This window comes from Monomorium pharaonis, chromosome 2, assembly GCF_013373865.1.
Source record: "Monomorium pharaonis isolate MP-MQ-018 chromosome 2, ASM1337386v2, whole genome shotgun sequence".
Taxonomy (NCBI): Eukaryota; Metazoa; Arthropoda; class Insecta; order Hymenoptera; family Formicidae; genus Monomorium; species Monomorium pharaonis.
In genome coordinates, this window is record NC_050468.1 from 5,065,369 (window position 1) to 5,086,761 (window position 21,393).

The 21,393-nt window shown below is 28.8% G+C and overlaps 1 protein-coding gene and 1 long non-coding RNA gene across 6 annotated transcripts in view; both read right to left on the reverse strand.

Annotated features, from left to right (window-relative positions):
• Positions 1 to 4,689: 4,689 nt before the first annotated feature.
• LOC118644470 lies at positions 4,690 to 7,561 on the reverse strand. The gene is made up of 2 exons (XR_004962245.1): positions 6,141 to 7,561; positions 4,690 to 4,826 (listed from the first exon to the last, which is right to left on the reverse strand). It is a non-coding gene; the product is annotated as an uncharacterized LOC118644470 (long non-coding RNA).
• Positions 7,562 to 9,194: 1,633 nt separating this feature from the next.
• Positions 9,195 to 21,393, reverse strand: part of LOC105831304 (serum response factor) — a 32,494-nt gene continuing 20,295 nt past the window's right edge. The window contains exons 4-7 of one of the 5 annotated variants that reach the window (XM_036283541.1): positions 19,193 to 19,321; positions 16,218 to 16,626; positions 14,166 to 14,193; positions 9,195 to 11,889 (exon numbers count right to left, since the gene is read on the reverse strand). In XM_036283541.1, coding sequence (XP_036139434.1) covers positions 16,418 to 16,626; positions 19,193 to 19,321 — 338 coding nt within the window. In that variant the 3' untranslated portion in view covers positions 9,195 to 11,889; positions 14,166 to 14,193; positions 16,218 to 16,417. Of the gene's footprint in view, positions 11,890 to 13,851; positions 16,627 to 19,192; positions 19,322 to 21,393 lie in introns of those variants that run through there. The other 4 variants (XM_036283539.1, XM_036283537.1, XM_036283540.1 and 1 more) reach the window with 4 other exon arrangements.

The following is a 21,393-nucleotide window of genomic DNA, read 5'->3' on the forward strand; positions in this document are numbered from 1 at the left end:
TTTTAAATATTTTATTAAAATTGGTAATTAATTATTAATAATATAAAGAAAAACGTAATGTCGGAAGTGAGTATTTTAATGTTTATTAGACATTCAAGTAAAATATCAAGAAATACAATGTTTATATAAACATGTACATACATATATATAAAATATGCTAAAATATCAATCTCAACTATATGTTAACAAATAAAATTGTTATTATCATTTATTTTTTACTTTTCTCTGCGGAAATTCCTATTGGATTTCTTAAAACAATTTTTTTTCTAAATTATGACCAATTAAATTTATTAGTTTTTCTAACTGCGTGGCTGACATCCTTAAATAGTTATGAAAGCGAAGATCTTCAAGTTGCAAAATTGGAAAAAGAGCATGATAAAAATCATGCTCTTCTCTTTCTTTTAAAATTGGAGCCATCCAAAATCTTTTTTTCTTGGAACGCTTTTCATTTACGAAAAGAGCCACAACTGCAGTAATTTTTCTTTTCCTTGATATTTCTTCATGTTCATAAATAATTTGCGCACACTGTAATAACCACTCTTGATATTTTTTTGGATACTGCAAATAATTATCTTTCGAAATCCACTCCATTTTAGATTAGAATTTATTTGACGCTTCAAAAATCGCGCGCGTAACAGTCGCTGAATAATCGCCGCGATTTTGTCGCCCATGAAAAGGATCCCTAATTCTAACTCATTGCACTAGTGCAGCAGTGCAGCGAAAAAGGAGACCTATAGGCCGGTATTCATAGTCGGGTCTTATATTTAAGATCATCTTAAGTACTGTCTTAAGATGCCATCAACCAATCACAGAGCCGTATTAGCATCTTAAGACATTGCTTGAGACGATCTTGAAATAAGATTTGACTATGAATACCGGCCATAGTATATCTAAAGGATTGCCTCAAATTTCGGAAGTGGGAGTATAGCTTACGTAGAAAAGGATAGACGATATAAAATATATAGAGCACTAGAAAAGTATATAGGTATTCTCACGTCCGCTATTTTTTTTCAAACTAGCAAGTAACTTGGTTTGTTCGCGTCGCCATGCTCCGACATGCTCCTACTTACTCCAACGCATTCTAATAGGTTGGCGTCATCGGAATCAACGTATTGGAGTGCATTGGGGTGAATAGGAGCATGTTGGGACATGTGACGCAAACAGACCCACTAGCATAATGTTATATATATATAATTATAATACATCGCAATAACCTTTAGCCCGGATCTACAATAGTACGTAGTAAGCCTTATGCCATAAGGAATTAACCAATTTGATTATTCTTCTCATATTCGATTATAATTGGTCAATTTCTTATGGCATAAGGCTTACTACACCTATTGTAGATCCGGGCTTACAGTCTCAAGATGATAAATATCGTGTCTTCGTTTCATTGTCGCATAAAGTTTGGTGCTTCCAAAGATTATTGACGTATATATATATACAAAACATACCTAATTTTTCCTGCTAGTTAGAAAAAAAATGGCGGACGTGAGAATACTCACTTTATAGTGCCTTAATAATATATATTTTCTTCTCTCTTACACGCGCCTGCATGTGAGAGAGAAGGATATATATCTTATATCATCCGTCTTTTTCAACTTATATCATCTGTTCTTTTCTACGTGTACCTATACCCCCACTCCTGAAACGAGCAGGCCTGATCTAGACCGAGGATTGTCTCAAATTTCCGGAGTGGAGGGTAGAAAAAAGGAAATACATCTTAGTAGTAGACCGGTCTATCTACTACCGATAAGGCATTTCCTGTGATTCTTTAGCCCGGATCTACAATACGTGTAGTAAACCTTATGCCATAAGAAACTGACCAATTATAATTGAACGTGAAAAGAATAAACGAATATAATTGGTTAATTCCTTAGGGCTTAAGGCTTACTACACCTATTGTAGATCTGGCCTTACTCTTTGGTCTACTTCAAGCGGCGTCTCTCGCTGAACCAAGTATAGATGGTTAAATCTTAGGATCCTATAAATTTTGTACCCAACTTGAACCGAAACGTGTTTAGCCATTTTAATATAAACATCAATATATTTCGAAGGCATGGGCGTCCACAAGAGCCTTCCCTGACAAGCGTGGCACTTACCTCCCCCCCCTCCATAGAGAGATTATTTGACTAATTAAATATCAATTAGATATTTTATTTTAAACTTAAAAGTTTTACTTTTTTATTTTTAAAAATTATTTACTTAAAATATCTTTAATTAATTTACAATATTAATACATTACTTCTAACCGACCGTAATATGTTAAACATATATCAATATGTTGTAAATCGCCTATATAGAACGGTCAAACATCGGATCTTAGTAATGGATATAATTCCTTTATTAAATTTAATTTTCTTAGCTTCATTTTAAACTGCGCGCCGACAAGATTCGTCAGACTTAAGACACAGTTAATTAGTTTACTTAAAAAAAAACTTGTATTTGGTTTCTCTTACTAAATCGCTAAAATATAACAAAACAAAAAAATATAAAACAAAAAATATATAAATTTTTGAACAAAAAATATTTCTCGATTTACACCTACCTTGTTGCGATGAAAAAGTTTTAAAATTTTTTAATATAAATATAAAGCATACATATGTTAATCTAGAAGTGACATTTTATATCATACCCCTCCCCTCTAAAAAAAAGTCCTTTGGACGCCTTTGCTCGAGAGCAAAATGTATTTTTGAAAAAAATATTTCACATGAAAGTTATAGAGTTAGAAGAGAGTCATTAAATGAGTTATCATTATACTTTTTTTTTTTTTCAAAAATACATTGCTTTTGGGATATTTTGATGTTTATGTTAAAATAATAGCTAAACACGTTCCGGCCCAAGTCGGGTACAGAATTCATAGGATCCCAAGATTTAATCTTCTAGAATTCCAATTTCTAACGTGATCTTTCGACTGGTAACGTTAGTTTTTTTTATATCACTTTTGATGTAATATGAAACATTTCCTTGTAAGTATTTCTGAGTGGCTATCTGCTTTTCTGCTAAGTGAATTCGCCCAATATGGCGGCTACAGTAGCTAAGCTGATTACCAGGAATATAAAAACGTCTTTGTGGTTGTAACTTCTTATAATATATCCCCTGTGCGAAAATGTTTTTTGCACACAGTGTTCGATTAACAATGATTGTATTACAATAGTAATAAGTTAATTATTTGACTGATAAATGTTTCAAATAAGATTAAAATAAAATTGCCTCAGTCTGCAATGGATCTTGATGCTAAATATAATTTTTCTGTAAATTTAATATTTCTAGCTCACACACACACACACACACATGTATGCATGTATGTATGTATGTACAAATGCTCGCCGACACTTTTGTAAAATATAGTTATTAGCTAGATATCGATACTCAAAACATCTATAAAATCTCCCCTTTCCCGAAAAACTGCAAATAATTTATTGCGAAGAATAATATCTTAATCAGGATTCGAGTCTGGATCTCCCAGCATTCCATACGGACATCTCGATGCGATTATCGAGGCATATGGTATTATTCTTTGCAATAATATTATCTTAGAGAACATCTTTTTTTCAGATCCACCCGGAAAAAATTTCATATCAAGGATCAAATTAATATAGATCAAATTACATGAGAGCACATCTAATTTTAATTTGATTTAAATATAATTTGATCTATAATTTGAACCTTTTATATAATTTGATTTACTTGGATATAATGATGAATCCAAATGTCATCTATTATCACAAAACACATAAAATTCATTAAATTTTTCTTAAATATCTCCAAGTAGCCAATTAATATATTCACCGACTTTTCTCTGTAGTAAGAAAACGTAGGACTCTTAAGGAAAATTATTTCAACTTTTATCTTAAAACATTTTTTCATATTCACTTTATTATGCAAAATAAAATAAAATCGCTCAGTTAAAATGCTCATGATCTCGTGCTTTTTCATTTGCTTGTCGGGTAAAACTATATCATGAATTTTATTGATAATTTCTAATGTGGCAGTTGTTCTTGAATTTCCAAATTATACACCTTCATGGTTATTTGGCCACGCTTAAATTCATTTATTCAAAGTCAAATGGCTTCATAGGATGAATATGAGTCATTTAAAGTAGAAAAAAATTTTCATAAATTTTCTTTGATATATTTCCTTTAAAAAAATTAAATCATACCTTGAATTTCAACTTTCTTCATTTTATGCCAGGCCTAGTTCACGAACTGCAGCTCAAACTTCTCCATTTCTTCATTACTCGATCGTGTGAAGCGTGGGCACGTACTGTAGTATACTATAATGGCTATGGGAAGAGAATAGGTTCAAGAGGCAGGAAGGAAAAACAAAACAAAACAGTCGCAAATACATATAAAAAAACTAATGCGTTAAAATATAGTCTTTTTATCCAATCGGTTAGGACACTTTGTTCTCTACAGGTTGTTATCGAATTGGAAAAAAGACAGATATTTCTGAAATAATAAATAGTCTAAATAAATGGTTTAAAGATGTTAGAAAAGTCTAAGAGTGCAATAATTTAAAATAAGAAAGATAAAAGTTAGTACTAATTTGATACGAAAAGAGGTTATGACATGAGCTGAGTTACAATTAATATATGGGCGCAAATACTTTAACAGACATTTCCATAACTAATTATTCTACAAAAAAAGAAAGAGGGAGAAGAAGAGAGAAAAAAAAGAGATATTGATAGACATGGATTTTATATATTTTTATTTTGCATTTATTTACGGCATCCTGTTACACTCTTCACGCTGTATAATTTCATAGACGTAATAAAAAAGTTATAGTGTATATACCCAGATAGCCAAACCTGCCGAGAGCACGAACTGAAAAATTTTGACACATATTATGCTGGCAAAAGTTGGACAGCAAGCAATTACAGTTTGCCGTTTCAACTAACATTAACAGAAACACGACAAAAATCGAGTAGACTTTGCGTCACAATGTGCCCTCAAAAATGCAGCAAAAGTACAACAAAATTTAAAGACATTAACAAAACAAAAATCAGACATTGTGTGTTGACACAATATACCACTAAAAATTAAATAAAAAAACAGATATGTCATGATGTCACATTAAATTAATAAAATGTAGCTAGAAATTTGACATATTTGCTATCACGCTGCGATACCAGAAACTTGGCGAAAATACAGCACGATGTATCACATGAAGTACTGACAGCAAAAATGCAGCAGAAATCGAGCAGAGCCTGCCGTCATGACATGACGGCGAAAACGCGGCAGGTATAGACCGCGAGTTTGCTACATCAGATGTGTGATGACTTCTGCACACAGGACGCGGCAAAGCGGCATCGCGGTGGCCAATCACCGTCTTGCTTTTCTGATAATACATATATGTATTTAATAAAAAAGCAAGACGGTGATTGGCTACCGCGATGCCGCTTTGCCGCGTTCTGTGTGCAGGAGCCATGAATCCTCTATAATAGATGATTTTAGTGAGTGGGCGGTAGTAAGGTTGATCACCCGACGTGTCTCCCGTCGAATCCCACACTTCCCGGACCTGATCCTCCCAGAAGTCTTCTCAAAGATTTCCACCTTCATATAAAAAAAAGTTCAAATTGGACGGTTCTTGCATGTGATATCATCTTGGGTTTAATTAACTCTCTGCAGTCAGTCGAAAACGCCACATTTAAATTTAAGTATATAATCATAAAATATATAATTCGTAATGTATATGTAAATTAAATATCATCAAATTTATAAAATTATATAATGTAAATTAAATGTAATAATAATATTAATAAACATATGTACATTGCATACATTAATTATTTATTTTACTAATTAAAAATTATTAATAATACGTCATATCGTGTTAAATTTTTGCTATATTTTTCCGATTACTTGTGACGACAGCTTGGTGCTCGATTTCTGCTATGTTTTTGCCGTCACAATCGATAAAGCAGATCGCGTTCTATATCTGCTGCGTTTTCGCCGGCATGTCGTGACGGCAGGCTCTGCTCGATTTCTGCTGCATTTTTGCTGTCAGTACTTCATGTGACACATCGTGCTGTATCTTCGCCGCGTTTCTGGTGTCGCAACGTGATAGCATTTCATGCTTCGTTTTTGCTGTCTTTCTGCGTTTAGAGTTTAATTTGTCAGATTGTGTTCGATATTTACTATGAATTTGCTGTCATGTTATGGTAGCAGATGATATTCGATTTTTGCTGTATTTCTATCAATATTTTCTGTTGATAATCTATGCTGTTAGAAACTAAGCTTAATGAGGAAGCAGCAGATTGAAATCTGCTGCGATATCATGCTCGAGTTTGCTGGCATATTGCCGGCAAGCTGCTAGCATTTTGCTTGCTGGGTACATAAATATATATCTCTATTTTTATATCTAAAATAGATAAAATAAAATATAAATATACATGATATTGCTAGTCTCCTTATAGGACTCTTCGTTCGTGTTCGTACATCCTTTATACATGGTGTCCTAGAAAAATTTGGACTTACGATCGTACGCTGTTCGACAAAATTCGAGACATCGTTAAATGGCAACAGTTTCTATAATTCGCCAAATATTTAATAACAAAATCTTTTTGCGCTCATTTCAGAAAATGTTTTATGAATTTTAACCTTTCCTTCTCTTCGATTAATAATTAAATCATAAATAAATTTAACTAATATCATCGCAAAATTACAGATTCTTTAATGCAAGCGTTTTCGATTAATTAAAGCAAACGTATAACACATGACATATTAATTAAAACAAAAGATAATCAAACATGTCTAAACTTTAACTTTAGACGTTAACTTCACTTTAATTTTTAACTTTTTCTAAAGACTCTAAAGCATACATGTAAAACGGACGCGAAATATCCATTATAAATAAGTGAACAGCATAAGTAAAAAGAATTTCCACTATCTTACATTTGCAAATCGCAGAGCAATTTAAGTACACGTAAACACTTTTCTCACAAAAAATTTATAAATCTATTGCTAAAAAATTAGAAAAATATATGGTTTAAATAATAATTATTATTAATAACTTTAGATAGTAATAATATAACATTGTATAATAACTATTATTTAAATCATCTTTTATCTTTTAAGTTTAAAATATTCAAATTTTACTCAACAATATATCATGCTTTAACACTTCATTTTGTTTTATTCACACTATCATATGTATCTTTCAATACAGTGAGCTAAATTACAATGAAGCTTATTAAAACAATAACAATGCCCCCCAAAATTCTTAGTATTGCACGTTTTAGCATATATTTGATGTCGTAAATCTTCTATTCTACAAAATTTATGATTTACAAATTCATCAAAGCTGTAAGATCACTGATAACATAATAATCGCTTTTTTACAGTGTTTAGAATGTTTACAGCGTTCTATACATCGTAGATTATTTACACATTTTTGCGCTATTTATTAATATACGTATCTCGAATTTTCATCGCGCATTTTGTGCAAAGTTTATAAGTTATTGGTTTTAATTTTTTTATTTTTAATTAAAAAGAAATATAACTTTACTTTTGACAATATTTAGCATTTTTTGTATACTAAAAATCTTTGTTCTTTTCTACTTTTTAAAAATGTTTTTTCCTCGAAAAATAATAATATATGTAACAATAATATTAATAATAATAACAATAGCAGAGGATTACATATTTTATTTTTAGTAACTATATTTTGCTTTACTTTCTTTAGGAAAAAAATAAAACTTATAATTTACAAAACTAAAATTTTTCCGTTTATCCATATAGAGCTCAATTTATTATTGTTAAATATCCATAGATAAAATCTTTCGAGCCAGTTAATTAATATCTCTCTCACAACACTAAAAAATTGTCACAACAAGAATATTTTTACTTATTCATTTAATGTAGTGCTTTAAATTAATAATTTAAATGTTTGTTTTTTAAATAATTAATCAGCATAAAATATATATATCTGTAGGTTTTTCCATGCAAACCTCAATTTATTTAAAATTAGATCAAACTTTTCAAGTCTGTTATTTAATATTTCTCTCACGATGCAGAAAAATTATCGACAAGAATATTTTTTAAAATTTGTTCTACTTGTTTAATTTAATTAACTTAATTTAATGCTATGTTTTAATTTACTAAGAAATATGTTATTTATATAATTGTTCAACAAAGATATACATATATATATATATATATATATATATATATATATATACATACATATATAAGAAAGTATAATCATTTCCCGTAGCTTTTTGAGCACCGAATACAATGCTCTCTGTGCGCGCGCGCGACTTCAAAAAAATAAAAAACGCGGAGATATTAAAAAAATTTTTTTTTAAATAATTTATTAATGCAGAAAAACTGTTTGTATAACAGCAGATTTAATAAATCCGTTTTTGTAATTCCTGTGTATATATTCATAATCGCAATTTCATAATAATGAACCGGATCGCTTTGTATCTTCAGAAATTGGATAAATCGCTGTTTAGATCCCGTTGGCAATCTGATGGCAGTATCGCTTATGATATGTACAATATAAAGTAAATGTCTCAGTGAGAGAGACTGAATACATATAAGTTTCTATTATTTTCGGAATAATAAAATTCAACTTTGTCAAGTTTACATCATAAATTCTTATAAAAATTCAACAATTTTTGCTCTGTATTATTGCACATCTAGTTGAGACATTTACCTTAACAATTCTCATACCCTCCTGCAATCTAAAAATGAATCAAATGTCAATTGATTCACAGGAATTACTTCAGATATTTTCAAATTATTCTATTCATCGATCTTTTTCTATGTAATTACATAATTTCTTCCACGCCTACCGTGAGTAACGAAGTAGAACGTCAAATAGAAGATAGTAGCTATATTATTTCAGAATATAGTTTTGTCATCATTAACAATTTTATTTATGCATAAATGCTCGAATCGGACCCTAATCGGTTTTAAATAAAAATTAGGTTAATAATAGCAATACGGCACTATGAATTATGGACACATTGTATTAATGTAGAAACATCAAGATGAAAATCGAACGTACTTGACCGAATTAAAATTACACGTGCAGAACGAATTGATTAATATGAGAGTGCTTAAAAAAGTTTCCACACTGTGGTTTATAAACTCCATATATATTATCCTTAAAAAAGATAAAATGTGAAAACTTTTTGAAGCACCCATCATAGATATTTATAAATTAATATAATCAATTTTTTCTTCTTGGATACTTCTCGTCGTAATTTTTTCTGCTAGTTTAATAGGTTCCATGTATGTGGGTGATCCATGCTACACTGTAAAAAATTATGTAAAATTACATAAATAATATGTGTAAAATTACACAATTTACAGTAAAGGTATATAAATTTTTTTTTACTATTTTTATTTCTAATTGTGCAAATATAATTTTTTGTTTATTGTAAAAATGTATTTGCACAATTAAAGATAAAAATACTTTTAAAAATTATATATTTCTCTATCAATTGTGTAAGTTTTACGCATATTATTTATGTAATTTCATTCAATTTTTGCAGTGTACAAGCTGGAAGATATTTCAGTACAAAAAATATAATCATAAAATACGTTTTACTATAATGCATAAATACATGATAGTAACCATAAAACATATAGTAAAATATTAATATCGTAGATCACCGATGACTCATCAGCGACGCTGTGACAGTTTTTCGATTTACGATATCTGAAATTATAACTAGCTTTTCATGTCTCAGGTAAAATTTTATTTTTGTAAACTTGTTAATTTTTTTGAAAATAAATAACAAAATAAATACAGTACAATTATTGTTAAATTGTTTATAAATAATTTTTATGTGCACAAGAATATAATCTATTGTTCATATTGATATAGGTAAATTAATAAAGATAAAAATGTTAACAAGATAGATAGAAATAATGTAAAAAAATTGTATAGTAAAAGTTGCAATTTTGTAACGATTGTCCTAACAAACTCCATTTATGTTTACTTTCTTTATTTTATTTATGTTCTACTTTAACATGAAACATTGATACACGTTACTTCATATACAAAATGTAATTAAATAATTATTACTAAATATTTATATAAAATATTAATTTTACAAAGTAATTTTAATAAAAATATTAGTTTTATTAAAAAAATATTTAATAAAGATATTTTTACTTTATTTTACATTGTATTTTGTACAATAGATTTGCTTCTGCACAATATCTTTTCTCATTTTTCAGTCATTAATGTAATTTTATTTTACAATTTATTGCACAATTATTGCACAAATAACAATCGTATCGCGTTGACTAATAACACTAGTGGCTCATGTGGCGTGATAAACAAACGTGATCAATTAATCTGGCAAAAAAGTTTTAAGAGCGATAAAAACATTGAGGTAATTTGCACATATTTCGTAAGTATATGACCTCGTTTATAAACGAAGTTCATATAATGAACTTATGTTTTTAATTTTCTAAATAAACTAGTGTTTTTATTTTCAAAAATAAAATCGCAAATAAAAACTAAATTTTTTTTATTTCCGAAAAATACGGTAACATATGATTATGATAATATCTGTAATGATAGTAAGGAAAAGGGGGATGACGAGCTTTAGATTTGTCGGTTTTTCCTAATTTCTGTGATGGTGATAAAAATAATAATCTATTTTTTTAGATTCACTAAAGTCTCTCTCTTTTGTACCTACCATAAAAATTAAAATCTGTTAACTAAATTAGAATTTTAAGAAATTTTAATTTTCTAAGAACATGTCAATTTCGTCATCTTGTGAGTAAGATGACTTTGAGTAGCGAAAAAAGTTAAATTAAGTGACATTGTAACCTATTTATTATTTATCTGTATAAACACAAATTTTCTTATTTATTTAATAATATATTGTATTAATAGTATAACTAATTTATTTTGTAAAAATAACGAAATCAATAAAATGCATATGATAAAATTTACTTACAGATTACCAGTATAATCAATATTACAAATTACAAACTTAATTTGCATAACATTATGTTCATTGTAGAACATAATCTGTAAGTACAAATGCGTCATCCGTCATCTTACTCACAATCATAGTATTCACTTATTTAATTAATAAAAATATTACACTGCAAGAAATAAAAAATATCAATGCATTATTATGCGTTTTTAACTATGCCATGATTTTATTTAAAAACCGGAAGTATTTATTACTATAATTACATCATTCCCTATAACAGTGCCAAAAAGTTATGCATGGGTGTACCTAAAACACATTTCTTATTGTATTATGCACTTTTATAGACCGATTGAAACCAAACTACAACAGATAATTCACTATTATCTCAAGCCTTTAATAAGTTCAACACCGGGTCGAAATCTGTTATTAGTTTAGAAAAATTAGCTATTCGTCATCTTATCCACTTCGTCATCTTACCTCCCTTTCCCTTACCTATGTTTCTGATTTTTCGGAAAAATAAATTAGAGGAAAAAATCCAGTTTTTTTTCGAGCAAATACAAAAAAATATAACTGTAGTGATAATAACAGATTTTATAGATAAATTACTTATTAGAATCTTTAAATATATATAAAAGAAACCTTAAAACATTGACAAAAGACAATAAGTACAATAAAGATAACATCTTAAAAGAAAAAGATTTTGAAAAATACAAGAAAAAATAGAAAAAAAAACTTTCTATTCTCTAATTTTCTTCTAAATTTCCGAGAATTTTTCCAGACTAAGAAAACTAACTAGTACTAATTGACAGAACACTCGGATCTGTGATACTCTCAATAACATCGTTAACATACATTTTGGTGGGATATTATTCGAACGATGACTCGATAAATACTTCGGGGAAAGTTGTCGTCCATTATTTCATAAATGTTGTCCGTTATCTTGAACGCATACTCTTTTTTGCTGCGGTCGTATCGCGCACCTGCATTGCAAAAATAGCGACACCAATAAAGTTTCTACATAAAAGTCGCGATATATGGATAATACTCGCTATTAGATTGAGAAACGTTGATATCTATCAATAAGCTCATACAGGGAGGAAAATATTTAATACTTTGAAAATTTTCATTTTTTAATACATCGAACTTTTTGTACGGAAAATACAAAATACACGAAACAATTTCATCAGAAACTACTGCTCAACAGCTTCAACACTGTAAAATTGATTATTTATTTCTAAGTATATAAAATAATTATTTGTTCCTAAATGTATAAAATTAATATCTCTTTTTTTACTTTGAAGCTTAATTGCTTCTATGAAATATCATCGTATTACAAAAATTAATAAAAAAATGTTCAACAAAACTAAGTTTTACAATTTTTTAAAAGACTTTTTTAACAATTGATGCGCTGATTTAGAGCAATAACGATTTCTTGCGTAAAATCTTATTTCATATAAAATATTTTTAACTCTGAAATTAAAGAGTTTACAGAAAAAGAAGAAAAAAGAAAAATGTTTAGTGTGCTTTGTATAATTTTTTCAAAATTTTGTGACTTTTTTATACTTATTATATGTACATACATAATATTGGATAATATTATGTGAGAATAGACTTTCAACATACCGGATCTAAAACAAAAGAGAAATTTTAGTGTGGACTACATTTTTACTCGACATATTTCAGTTCGCACGTATGCACTCTCGTTTGATTCTAAGTAGCCGCGAAAAAGCTGATACGCAACATGTACGTGGGCGAAACTGATGTCCAAGTCGATAATTCAAGGATTACAAATTAAAGAACTTCTCTACGTTGGTAATAAACATCTCGTCATTGTAAGATGATGATACACATTTGGAGATGCATAATTTTCTGGATTTTATATTGATAAATAGTGTATTTCAAAATATGAAATAATAAGTACCAATTCCGCGATAATTATAAACAAATTTACTTTCAGAATACAAAAATTTATTCTAAGTTTTAATTTCGTAAATTTCGGTAGCATGAAAAATCGAATTAAGAGAAAAATCTTTTAGTGATTTACTCATTTTTAAAGAAAATCGCAAAAGAAAAAACATAAATTTTTAAATTTATTTACACTTACTTATTCATATTGTCATTTAATATCATTATAGTAAGATTTTCTGTAAATTATTTTTGATAATTATATGTGTACGTGTCGTACTTTCTTAATAAGAGTAAATCAGTTTTCATAAAAAATATAATTTGAAACTGTGCTACACGGGAAAAGTGATTGTGCAGTACAATTATAAACTCAACGCGACTGTCTAAACAGAATAAGTATTTGTATGTGAAATATCAGTCTCATAATTTGGCAGTGAAAATTATCGAAATACGCTACTGAGGTCCGTTTAGAGTGTATTTTTTTACTTTTGTCCAGTCATTCAAGTATAATATTTATAGTACAATTCGCATTAAATGTAGTAAGTACATACGCACGCGCGCGCGTGTGCGTAGAGAATCTTGTAAAGACCTTAAGGGCCTAAGCACAAAACATGGCGTAATGATTAAGACAGTCGTAGTCGTAGACAAAGCTTGTGTGTTGTCTACGTCTACGACTATGACTGTCTTAATCATTACGCCATGTTTTGTGCTCCGGCCCTAACAACGCTTAAGGATAGAGATCATTTTAAAATAAAAATCCTAATATCAAGATATTGAGGCTACAATAGTTTTTAAATAACAAGTATTTAAAATTGACAAATCAAGCTGTCAAACTAAAATGCACACGTTCAGATATAGTTTATCATACAGTAATAAAGATATTCTTAATATGATTCTTATTTTTCTTCTATTGACATTTTCGATAGTCTGTTAAATTCGTCTTAAAAATCCCCAATATCAGAAAAAATTATATCACACAGTTTAAAAAATTCCATGTAATCTTGTTTTCTTTATCAAGTTTTTTTCATCCTTTTTTATAGCAAGTTGTAATCTACATGATATATATTAATATTCACTTTTTAATTTTTTTTAAATTAAAAAGTGTCTCAAAAATAGTTTACAATTTACATTATGCTGAACACATACACACACACATACATACACGCGCGCGCGCGCACACACACAATATGTCCCAAATGTATCTGTATGTATATTGCATACGAAAAGAGAAATTCAAATCTATTTCGCACATAAGCAAAGGAGTTCAAATCTAATTGTAAGTCGATAAAAACTATCGACGCAAACATCCGAACGTATTGACTGTCTACGACTCTACGATATAAATACTCACCAGATATATGTGATTCGAGCATCTAATGCTGAAATAAAATTATTTTAAGAATTATTACAGATTTTAAGAAGAATATGTATTTTTATTAATTAATTAACTTTTTATTAATTAATTAAACAAGATCTATATTATGTATGTGTTTAAAAAAGTACAAGAGGCTAAATATCATGTATGATATCAAAACCGTACATAAATTTGAAAGAATTATGATATTTAAGTGTAAAAAAAAAAACAAAATAAGATCTGAGATACAATATGAAAAAAAGTGAAATTTCGACCGTTTTTGTTATCTACGCAAAATGGTGTTTAAAAATTTCATTACTAAAGTTTTATTAATATTTAGAAATATCGAATATTACAATTGATGAATTATCATGTAACAGCTATTTTGAGATACCGAATTCATCAAATTTTATTTTAAAATCTTTAATCATCAAGCTACAATCAGTAGTATACAAATGTACACTACCATTCAGAAGTTTCAGCACACCTTATATTTTTGTGAGCAATTCTACTTTTTGTACATAAAATATGGTGTTACAATACATTTCCGGTTTAAATTTGAACTCATAATTCTTTCAAATTCTGGTTAATCCGAAATATATCATAGCTCCACATTTTATGCAGGAAAAATGAAATCATTTATTGATGTTATTTATAAAAATAGCAAAAATATAAGATGCTAAAACTTTTGAGCGGAAATATTCAATAACGTCACGAATTGCGATAAACAATTATATATAGAAATTATAGATAAATTTCTCAAATAGACAAATATCGTATATATCGGTTGAAAGAAAATTCGAGACCATTTTTATTAGTTTATAACTACAATCTGCACACTTTACACTCACAATCTCAATCTAACAATAAGACTTATACTTTTCTTAACAATAAGACTGGTACTTTTTGTGAGAATATTGTTCACACAAATCATCCTCTTATTATAGTCTCTTATGTAATATTCAAGTAGATTCATAGGAGTCTAGACATAAAATTTGAAATCGATTTTTCTTTCAACCAATTAAAAAAAAACTTTCAGCACAACTTGACTGAGTTCCATAAAGTACATTATGTACATGTATGTACATTGTTTATTCTCGAATTCATCGATAAATGATGCATCATGCATTTTACGGAATTGAGCCTTATAATATTTATGTGTATAAGAAATAAGAAATAATTATACTTTTGTAAACAAATCTATTTTTCATAATATATGTATATAGTTATGATGTACTTTTTCTCTTATTTTCAATCACGTAAGTATTCAATAAGATCACGAAGACAAAACGTAATTATAAATGGAAATTATAAGTAAATTTTTAAAATATATTTGTCTATTTAAGACTTATAATTTCTGTTTATAATTATTTTTCAACAGTTTGTAATACTTCCGTAACTGAAAATAAGAGAATCTATCTTACAACTTCATATGTTTTATGTGTGAAAAATGCAGAGTTGGAAAGTAACTAAAAAATTAAAAGTTAAATGATAAAGTTAACTCCATTAATGTTAATTTAGTTTAAAAAATATATTATCCAACTCTGAAAAAATTGAATTGTCGGCAAAAACATAAGGTGCTAAAATTTTGTAGCGCTAAATAGTGTACTTACTCTTTTCTAGAGTAAAAAGTTCATTGTCAATATTTAAAAGCTCTTCTTTCAGTCCATTAATCTCAGTAAATATCAGTTAACAGTAGTAGATAAATAACATCAATATAATAGAATTATAATTTCACATTCGACAATGTTTACATTTATATTATTAAGTGTGAAATTATAACATTAATGTTATGCTCGCGATAATAGTTAGTTGGTATTTACTGAGAACTTAATTTCACATTCACGTCTATACTTTCTTTATTAACCGAAAAATATTATTAACCGAAAAAGGATGACTTTACCAGACTCTAGGTTTTCCTAGTTTCTCTATAGTACAAAAACATGCAAACGCGTTTGTCTCTGAAAACGAGAGCATAAAGAGGAGCAAAGAATCTCACATTACGATGGTGTCATAGTTACTTGTAATCCGCTCGAAAATTTGAATTACTTGTCCGGTTTTTATCCTGTACATGGAAGTATCACGAGCCCGGAGATATTCGTGCACACGTGAGAATCCATTTCTGCGATCTGTCCGACAAATTCGCATGACGAATTTCCGTCTGTGGCGAACGAGAAAGCGGACGCTTAACTGCTACTTTCGTCGCCATCGTCGTTGGAGGCTCCGTTCGTCGTTGGAAAATTTCCGTGTCATTCCCGATCTTTGCTCAGGTCGGAAGGCAAGTCACCGCAGGCAGACACCGCTGTCGCCGTCGTTGTCATCGTTGTCGTGGGCGACCTGGAGGTCATCCTGGAGGTCACTGGTAAGGACAGTCCTGCCGCACTCATCGCGACGTTCAGCGGTATCGTGATGAACGGCTGGTTCGATTGTGAGGAGTTCGCCACTGGTGCTACTGTACCTATAAGAAAGTCGCAAGGGAAAATCAAATAAGACGCATGCATCAAAGAGAAAGAAATGCGACGTTACATTTCTTGCTCAATCCTTCCTTCTTTGTCTCCATCGCTTTTTCTACCTTTCAATCCGTCTGCGAACACATTTTTCCATGAGAAAATCTATTCGCATTGCATAAAATTGGAGTGATCAAAAACTAGTAATATTTAGTTTCTAACATACTCTTCTTTAATCATTTTTCGGATAAGAATGGTTCCCATATAAGCATGTAATATTTTGAATTCAGAAATTGAAATCTCGATGCAATCGCAAATAATAGTATGGTTCACGATTCATCGAATCGTTACTGAACATTAGCTTTTCAATACTGGCCAGTGTTAGATTATTAGATGACAAATTGGATAGCAAACAATAAATAATGGTGCACAACTTAAAAATATTAAATAAACTGATAATTTATCCGTGAAAGAGATATACATGTTTAACCCTAATTCCTCCAATGTTTTTTCCGCAACTTAATCTCTCCAGCCATCAGGAATTTCATGTCCAATGCGGTTTTCATCATGTTAATAGCTTCAAAAAAATTCACAAAAATGTTTATAATCTCTTCGACCAAAAATCAATGTAAAAAAATTGAAAATTATTTGTTTAAATATTTTTTACAATTTTATAACATAAATATTTCCTCGGAAATAATGACCGTCAGAAATTGGATAACATAAATGACCCGGCCTAGTTGGAGGAATTAGAGTTAATAATATTTAGTGTTTATAATTAAAAACATTTTATATTATAATTATAGTTATAATATATAACTATAATTAAAATAAAAATATTTTATTTTATATAAAAATAATATTTTAGTTATAAATTATTCGCTAAACATGGCCAAATATTAAGAGAAACCTTCTCATTTTAGAAACAATTAAGATAAATTAAGACCAATAACGAGCTACTAGAGATGTATTATATAAAAATTATAAAGGTTTTTAATTTATTTACAAAATTGTATTTATTACGTTTTGACTTACTTAGTCTTCCTTAGCAATATATGTATACAAATGCAATCTTATATATAAATTAAGACAAATAAATAAATAATTTATCGATATAGTTATAAATCATGTCACAGTTAAAACTTGTCATTTTAGACTCCTTACGTAATGAATTGCATACCGATCAATAGAGAAATAATAGACTTCTGAATCTGATTGAATCTGATACGTATTGCTGCAAAAAGATGGCCAATTAATTTAATTTAAAAAAGTCATTTGATACATTTTTTACAATATTTCAAAAACTATATCTCTGAATAATTTCGACTCAGGAAAGAAACAACCAACCATTAACTCCACGAATTTCGCTAAATTTTTAATATATTATATTATGCTCTTTCCATGTGATAAAACTCTTGTCATTATGCAATAGTTTTTAAGAAATAATTGTTTAAAATTTTCCATGTGATGTATGTGCCGAGTTCGTAAAAGCGATTCCTAGGTAGTAAATGTGGTCAGGTAGACAACGCAAGCAGCTTTCTCAACCTTTTTTCTTTTCTATTTCAGTTTTATTAGATTTTATAATTATCTTTTTTTTAAGACATACATGTAAAGATTTTGTTTTTTTTTTTGTTCAAAAAGAATAAAGAATATATAGGTCAACGCTAAAATATACCTTAAAAAAATTTTTGAAATATTCAAAAATAAAAATGTCTTGTAACAAATGTCGGCTATTGTATATCAGTACATTAATGCCACAGCATAACGGTGAACTAAACTTACTAAACAAATGATTCTATAAGTAATCATTAGAATTCAAATTCATCATCTAATAATGAAGATTTATTACAAGTAGTGTCATAATATAATACTTATTATCATATCACCTTCTTCTCTATTTTTGTATAAGTAAATAAACATTCGATTATTTGTAAGCAATATAACTTGGTAATAATTGATAAATTCTCTCAAACGGTTGTCTGTCATAGATCGATCGGCTAAGCGTTGGATCTTCGTCTGACTATCTTATATGGGAAATGTTACACGTGAGACATTATACGACAAGTTAAAAATAAATTATCATAAAATTAAAACTAATTATATCACAAAAACTAAAATGCGCACGTGCGTATGGTAAAAATAAAATTAGTCTTTAGCAAATAAATTATTTAATTCTCGTTTTTACCGTTGTCTTCATCTCTCATTATGTTTCCTGCCTCTTGTTATTCCATTATCGTCTCGATGATAAACACGCGTGATAGAAACGCATTATTTATTTTCATGCGTTCTGATCAGCTGCAACGAGCAGTTTGCATTATGTAAATTTACTAGTTATAATCTCGCGTCCGACACGTAATTGTCATTCGGCGCTGACGATGGTGATTCAGATGAGGCGGAAGATGCGCGCAAGCAATTTCCGCGAGTCCACTATAGCCTCCTAAGTAGAACCGATTCTTCGCGAATCGTGCCCGAGTTCCCCCCGTCTCGCGTAAGGGCATTTCGAAATGCGTACCACGCGACATTGCGTAAATCTCGCGACTCGCGTTCCTCCGTAACATGACTGAGAAAGAAACCTACCTCCGTCTTGAGATATTTGCACCGGTTGCCCGTTTTGTCCTATGCCGAGCAAAACCCCTGGACTGGGCGAATAAATGACACTCTGAGGCACCTGGTACATAATCCCTGCAGAGAACGAAGGCACATTTCCTAGGAAATTAAAGAGAAATTGAGTATATGTGACTGGTTGCAAGTCGCCGATTAGCGCGATATTTCTCGTCAGGGAACGCATCGAGATCATCAATTACGAACGTGTTGACATAAAAATCTGCACGTGGTTTGAACATATTTTAAATATTTATATACTTTCTTCTTGCGCATTTTTCTGAATAGATAATCAAACGCAATCCGAGAATGGACACAAGATACGCAATGACGTACAGTAATCTAAATTAATTCAAAAAAAGGCAAAATTAAAACTCTTATTTTTGAGTATTTTAAGTATTTTATATTGTTGGAAACATTTCAAAATACTATAAATTTTTGTCGATAATATTAATCTGCAATGATATATTTAGTAAAGAAACTCTGTTTATGCTCTCGACTCAATAACAGCGTTATCATTTTTTATGTATTGTTAATAACGTATGTTATTAATGCTTATTTACATAAGATGTTAAAATAACAAACTTCCAATCAGATAATTTCTTAATGATTATTTTATATTTGGTATCAAATTTAATACTGATTATTTTAATTATAGATTAGTAATCAAATATTTACAACTTTGAAATTTTCAAAATTTAACAAATTGCAGATATTAAAAAATGTTAAAATTAGACTAGGTCTTATCATTCTTTATCAAAAATTTTGTGCTGCAAAAATAAAATCATTTTTAATATAAGTGCACGTAAATTATTGCGAAATATTTTTTAGGAATATCCACAGTAAGATGTTTTTATCTACTTCTATCAATATTTATTATTAATAATTGTTCCGTTATAAATCATTACGTTTTAATTTCATCGTTAATGTTTGTCAGTGTTCTCTCAGTCATACTGTATTATATATATTACTTATATACATATTATAATAATTGTATATGTAATTTAATTATAATCAATAAAGATAAGAAAACTTATATTAATTTACAACGGACCTTAATGTCTAATGATAATTTTTGTGTAAATTTTTACAATAACCAGCTCGCGTAAAATATACGCGCTATATATTCGTCGGTTTTGAAACTCAATCCTTAACTGAAACCGACATACGTAATATTAGATTTTTATTTTTAAATTGATAAGTAACTTAATAATACTAATGCTCATGAACATCTTAAACTCTATAATTTATTGCGAAAAATAACATTCTAATCAAGATTCGAATCTGAATCTCCTATTATTCCGTGCGAAATCCATATTAAATAATTAAAAATTTTTATTATGTTCTGATAAAGAAATAACATAAAATAAATGATACATAATAACGTTAACACAAAGTTCAAACTGGACCACCCAAGTGCAAGTCTGATGCGTTTAAATTCCTCATATCTCTGAATTATTACATTTTATACATGTGCATATGCTTTTTAACAATATACATTAATTTAATAAATTTTTAAAAACTGCATCTTATCAATGAAAGAAGACAGCTAAAAAATTAAAAAAAAAAACAGAAATAATCACGCGCGCAGACTATTTAGAAAAGGAGTAACATTCAATAGCGAAAACTTTAAATATAAAAAAAGGAGTAACATTAACAATTTTTTTCGAATTAATGTATTTGTGATAATTTTGTAAAGTTGTCTCAAGATAGTGATTAAACATATTTGGAATCTATAATTTATTATATCTAATGTTTCTAATAATCCAATAATTGCTTTATATTTAATGCTCAATAATTTAATAATCAACATGCGAATAAAACTCTTGATAACAATAAACTGTAAACATTAGTTCGTGTTAATAGCATACATTCATTCCTTTTTAAGCGTATTTTATATTTGGAAATAACTAACAGATACTTGCAAGTTTACGAGATGTTTATACTTTCTGACATATTTTAACATAAAATAAATTTAACATTAAATATCTCATTAAATTTATTTTTTTTATGGGCAAATAATTCATTTTTTGACAAATGTATCTTAATATTTTTATGCACAGATAATGAGATAAGTCAATTAGCATATATAAAGAAAAAACACAGGTGCACCTAAAAAAAAAAAAAAAAAATTATGCAATTTGGAATATTCCATTTTTTAGTATCTTGCATGTTTT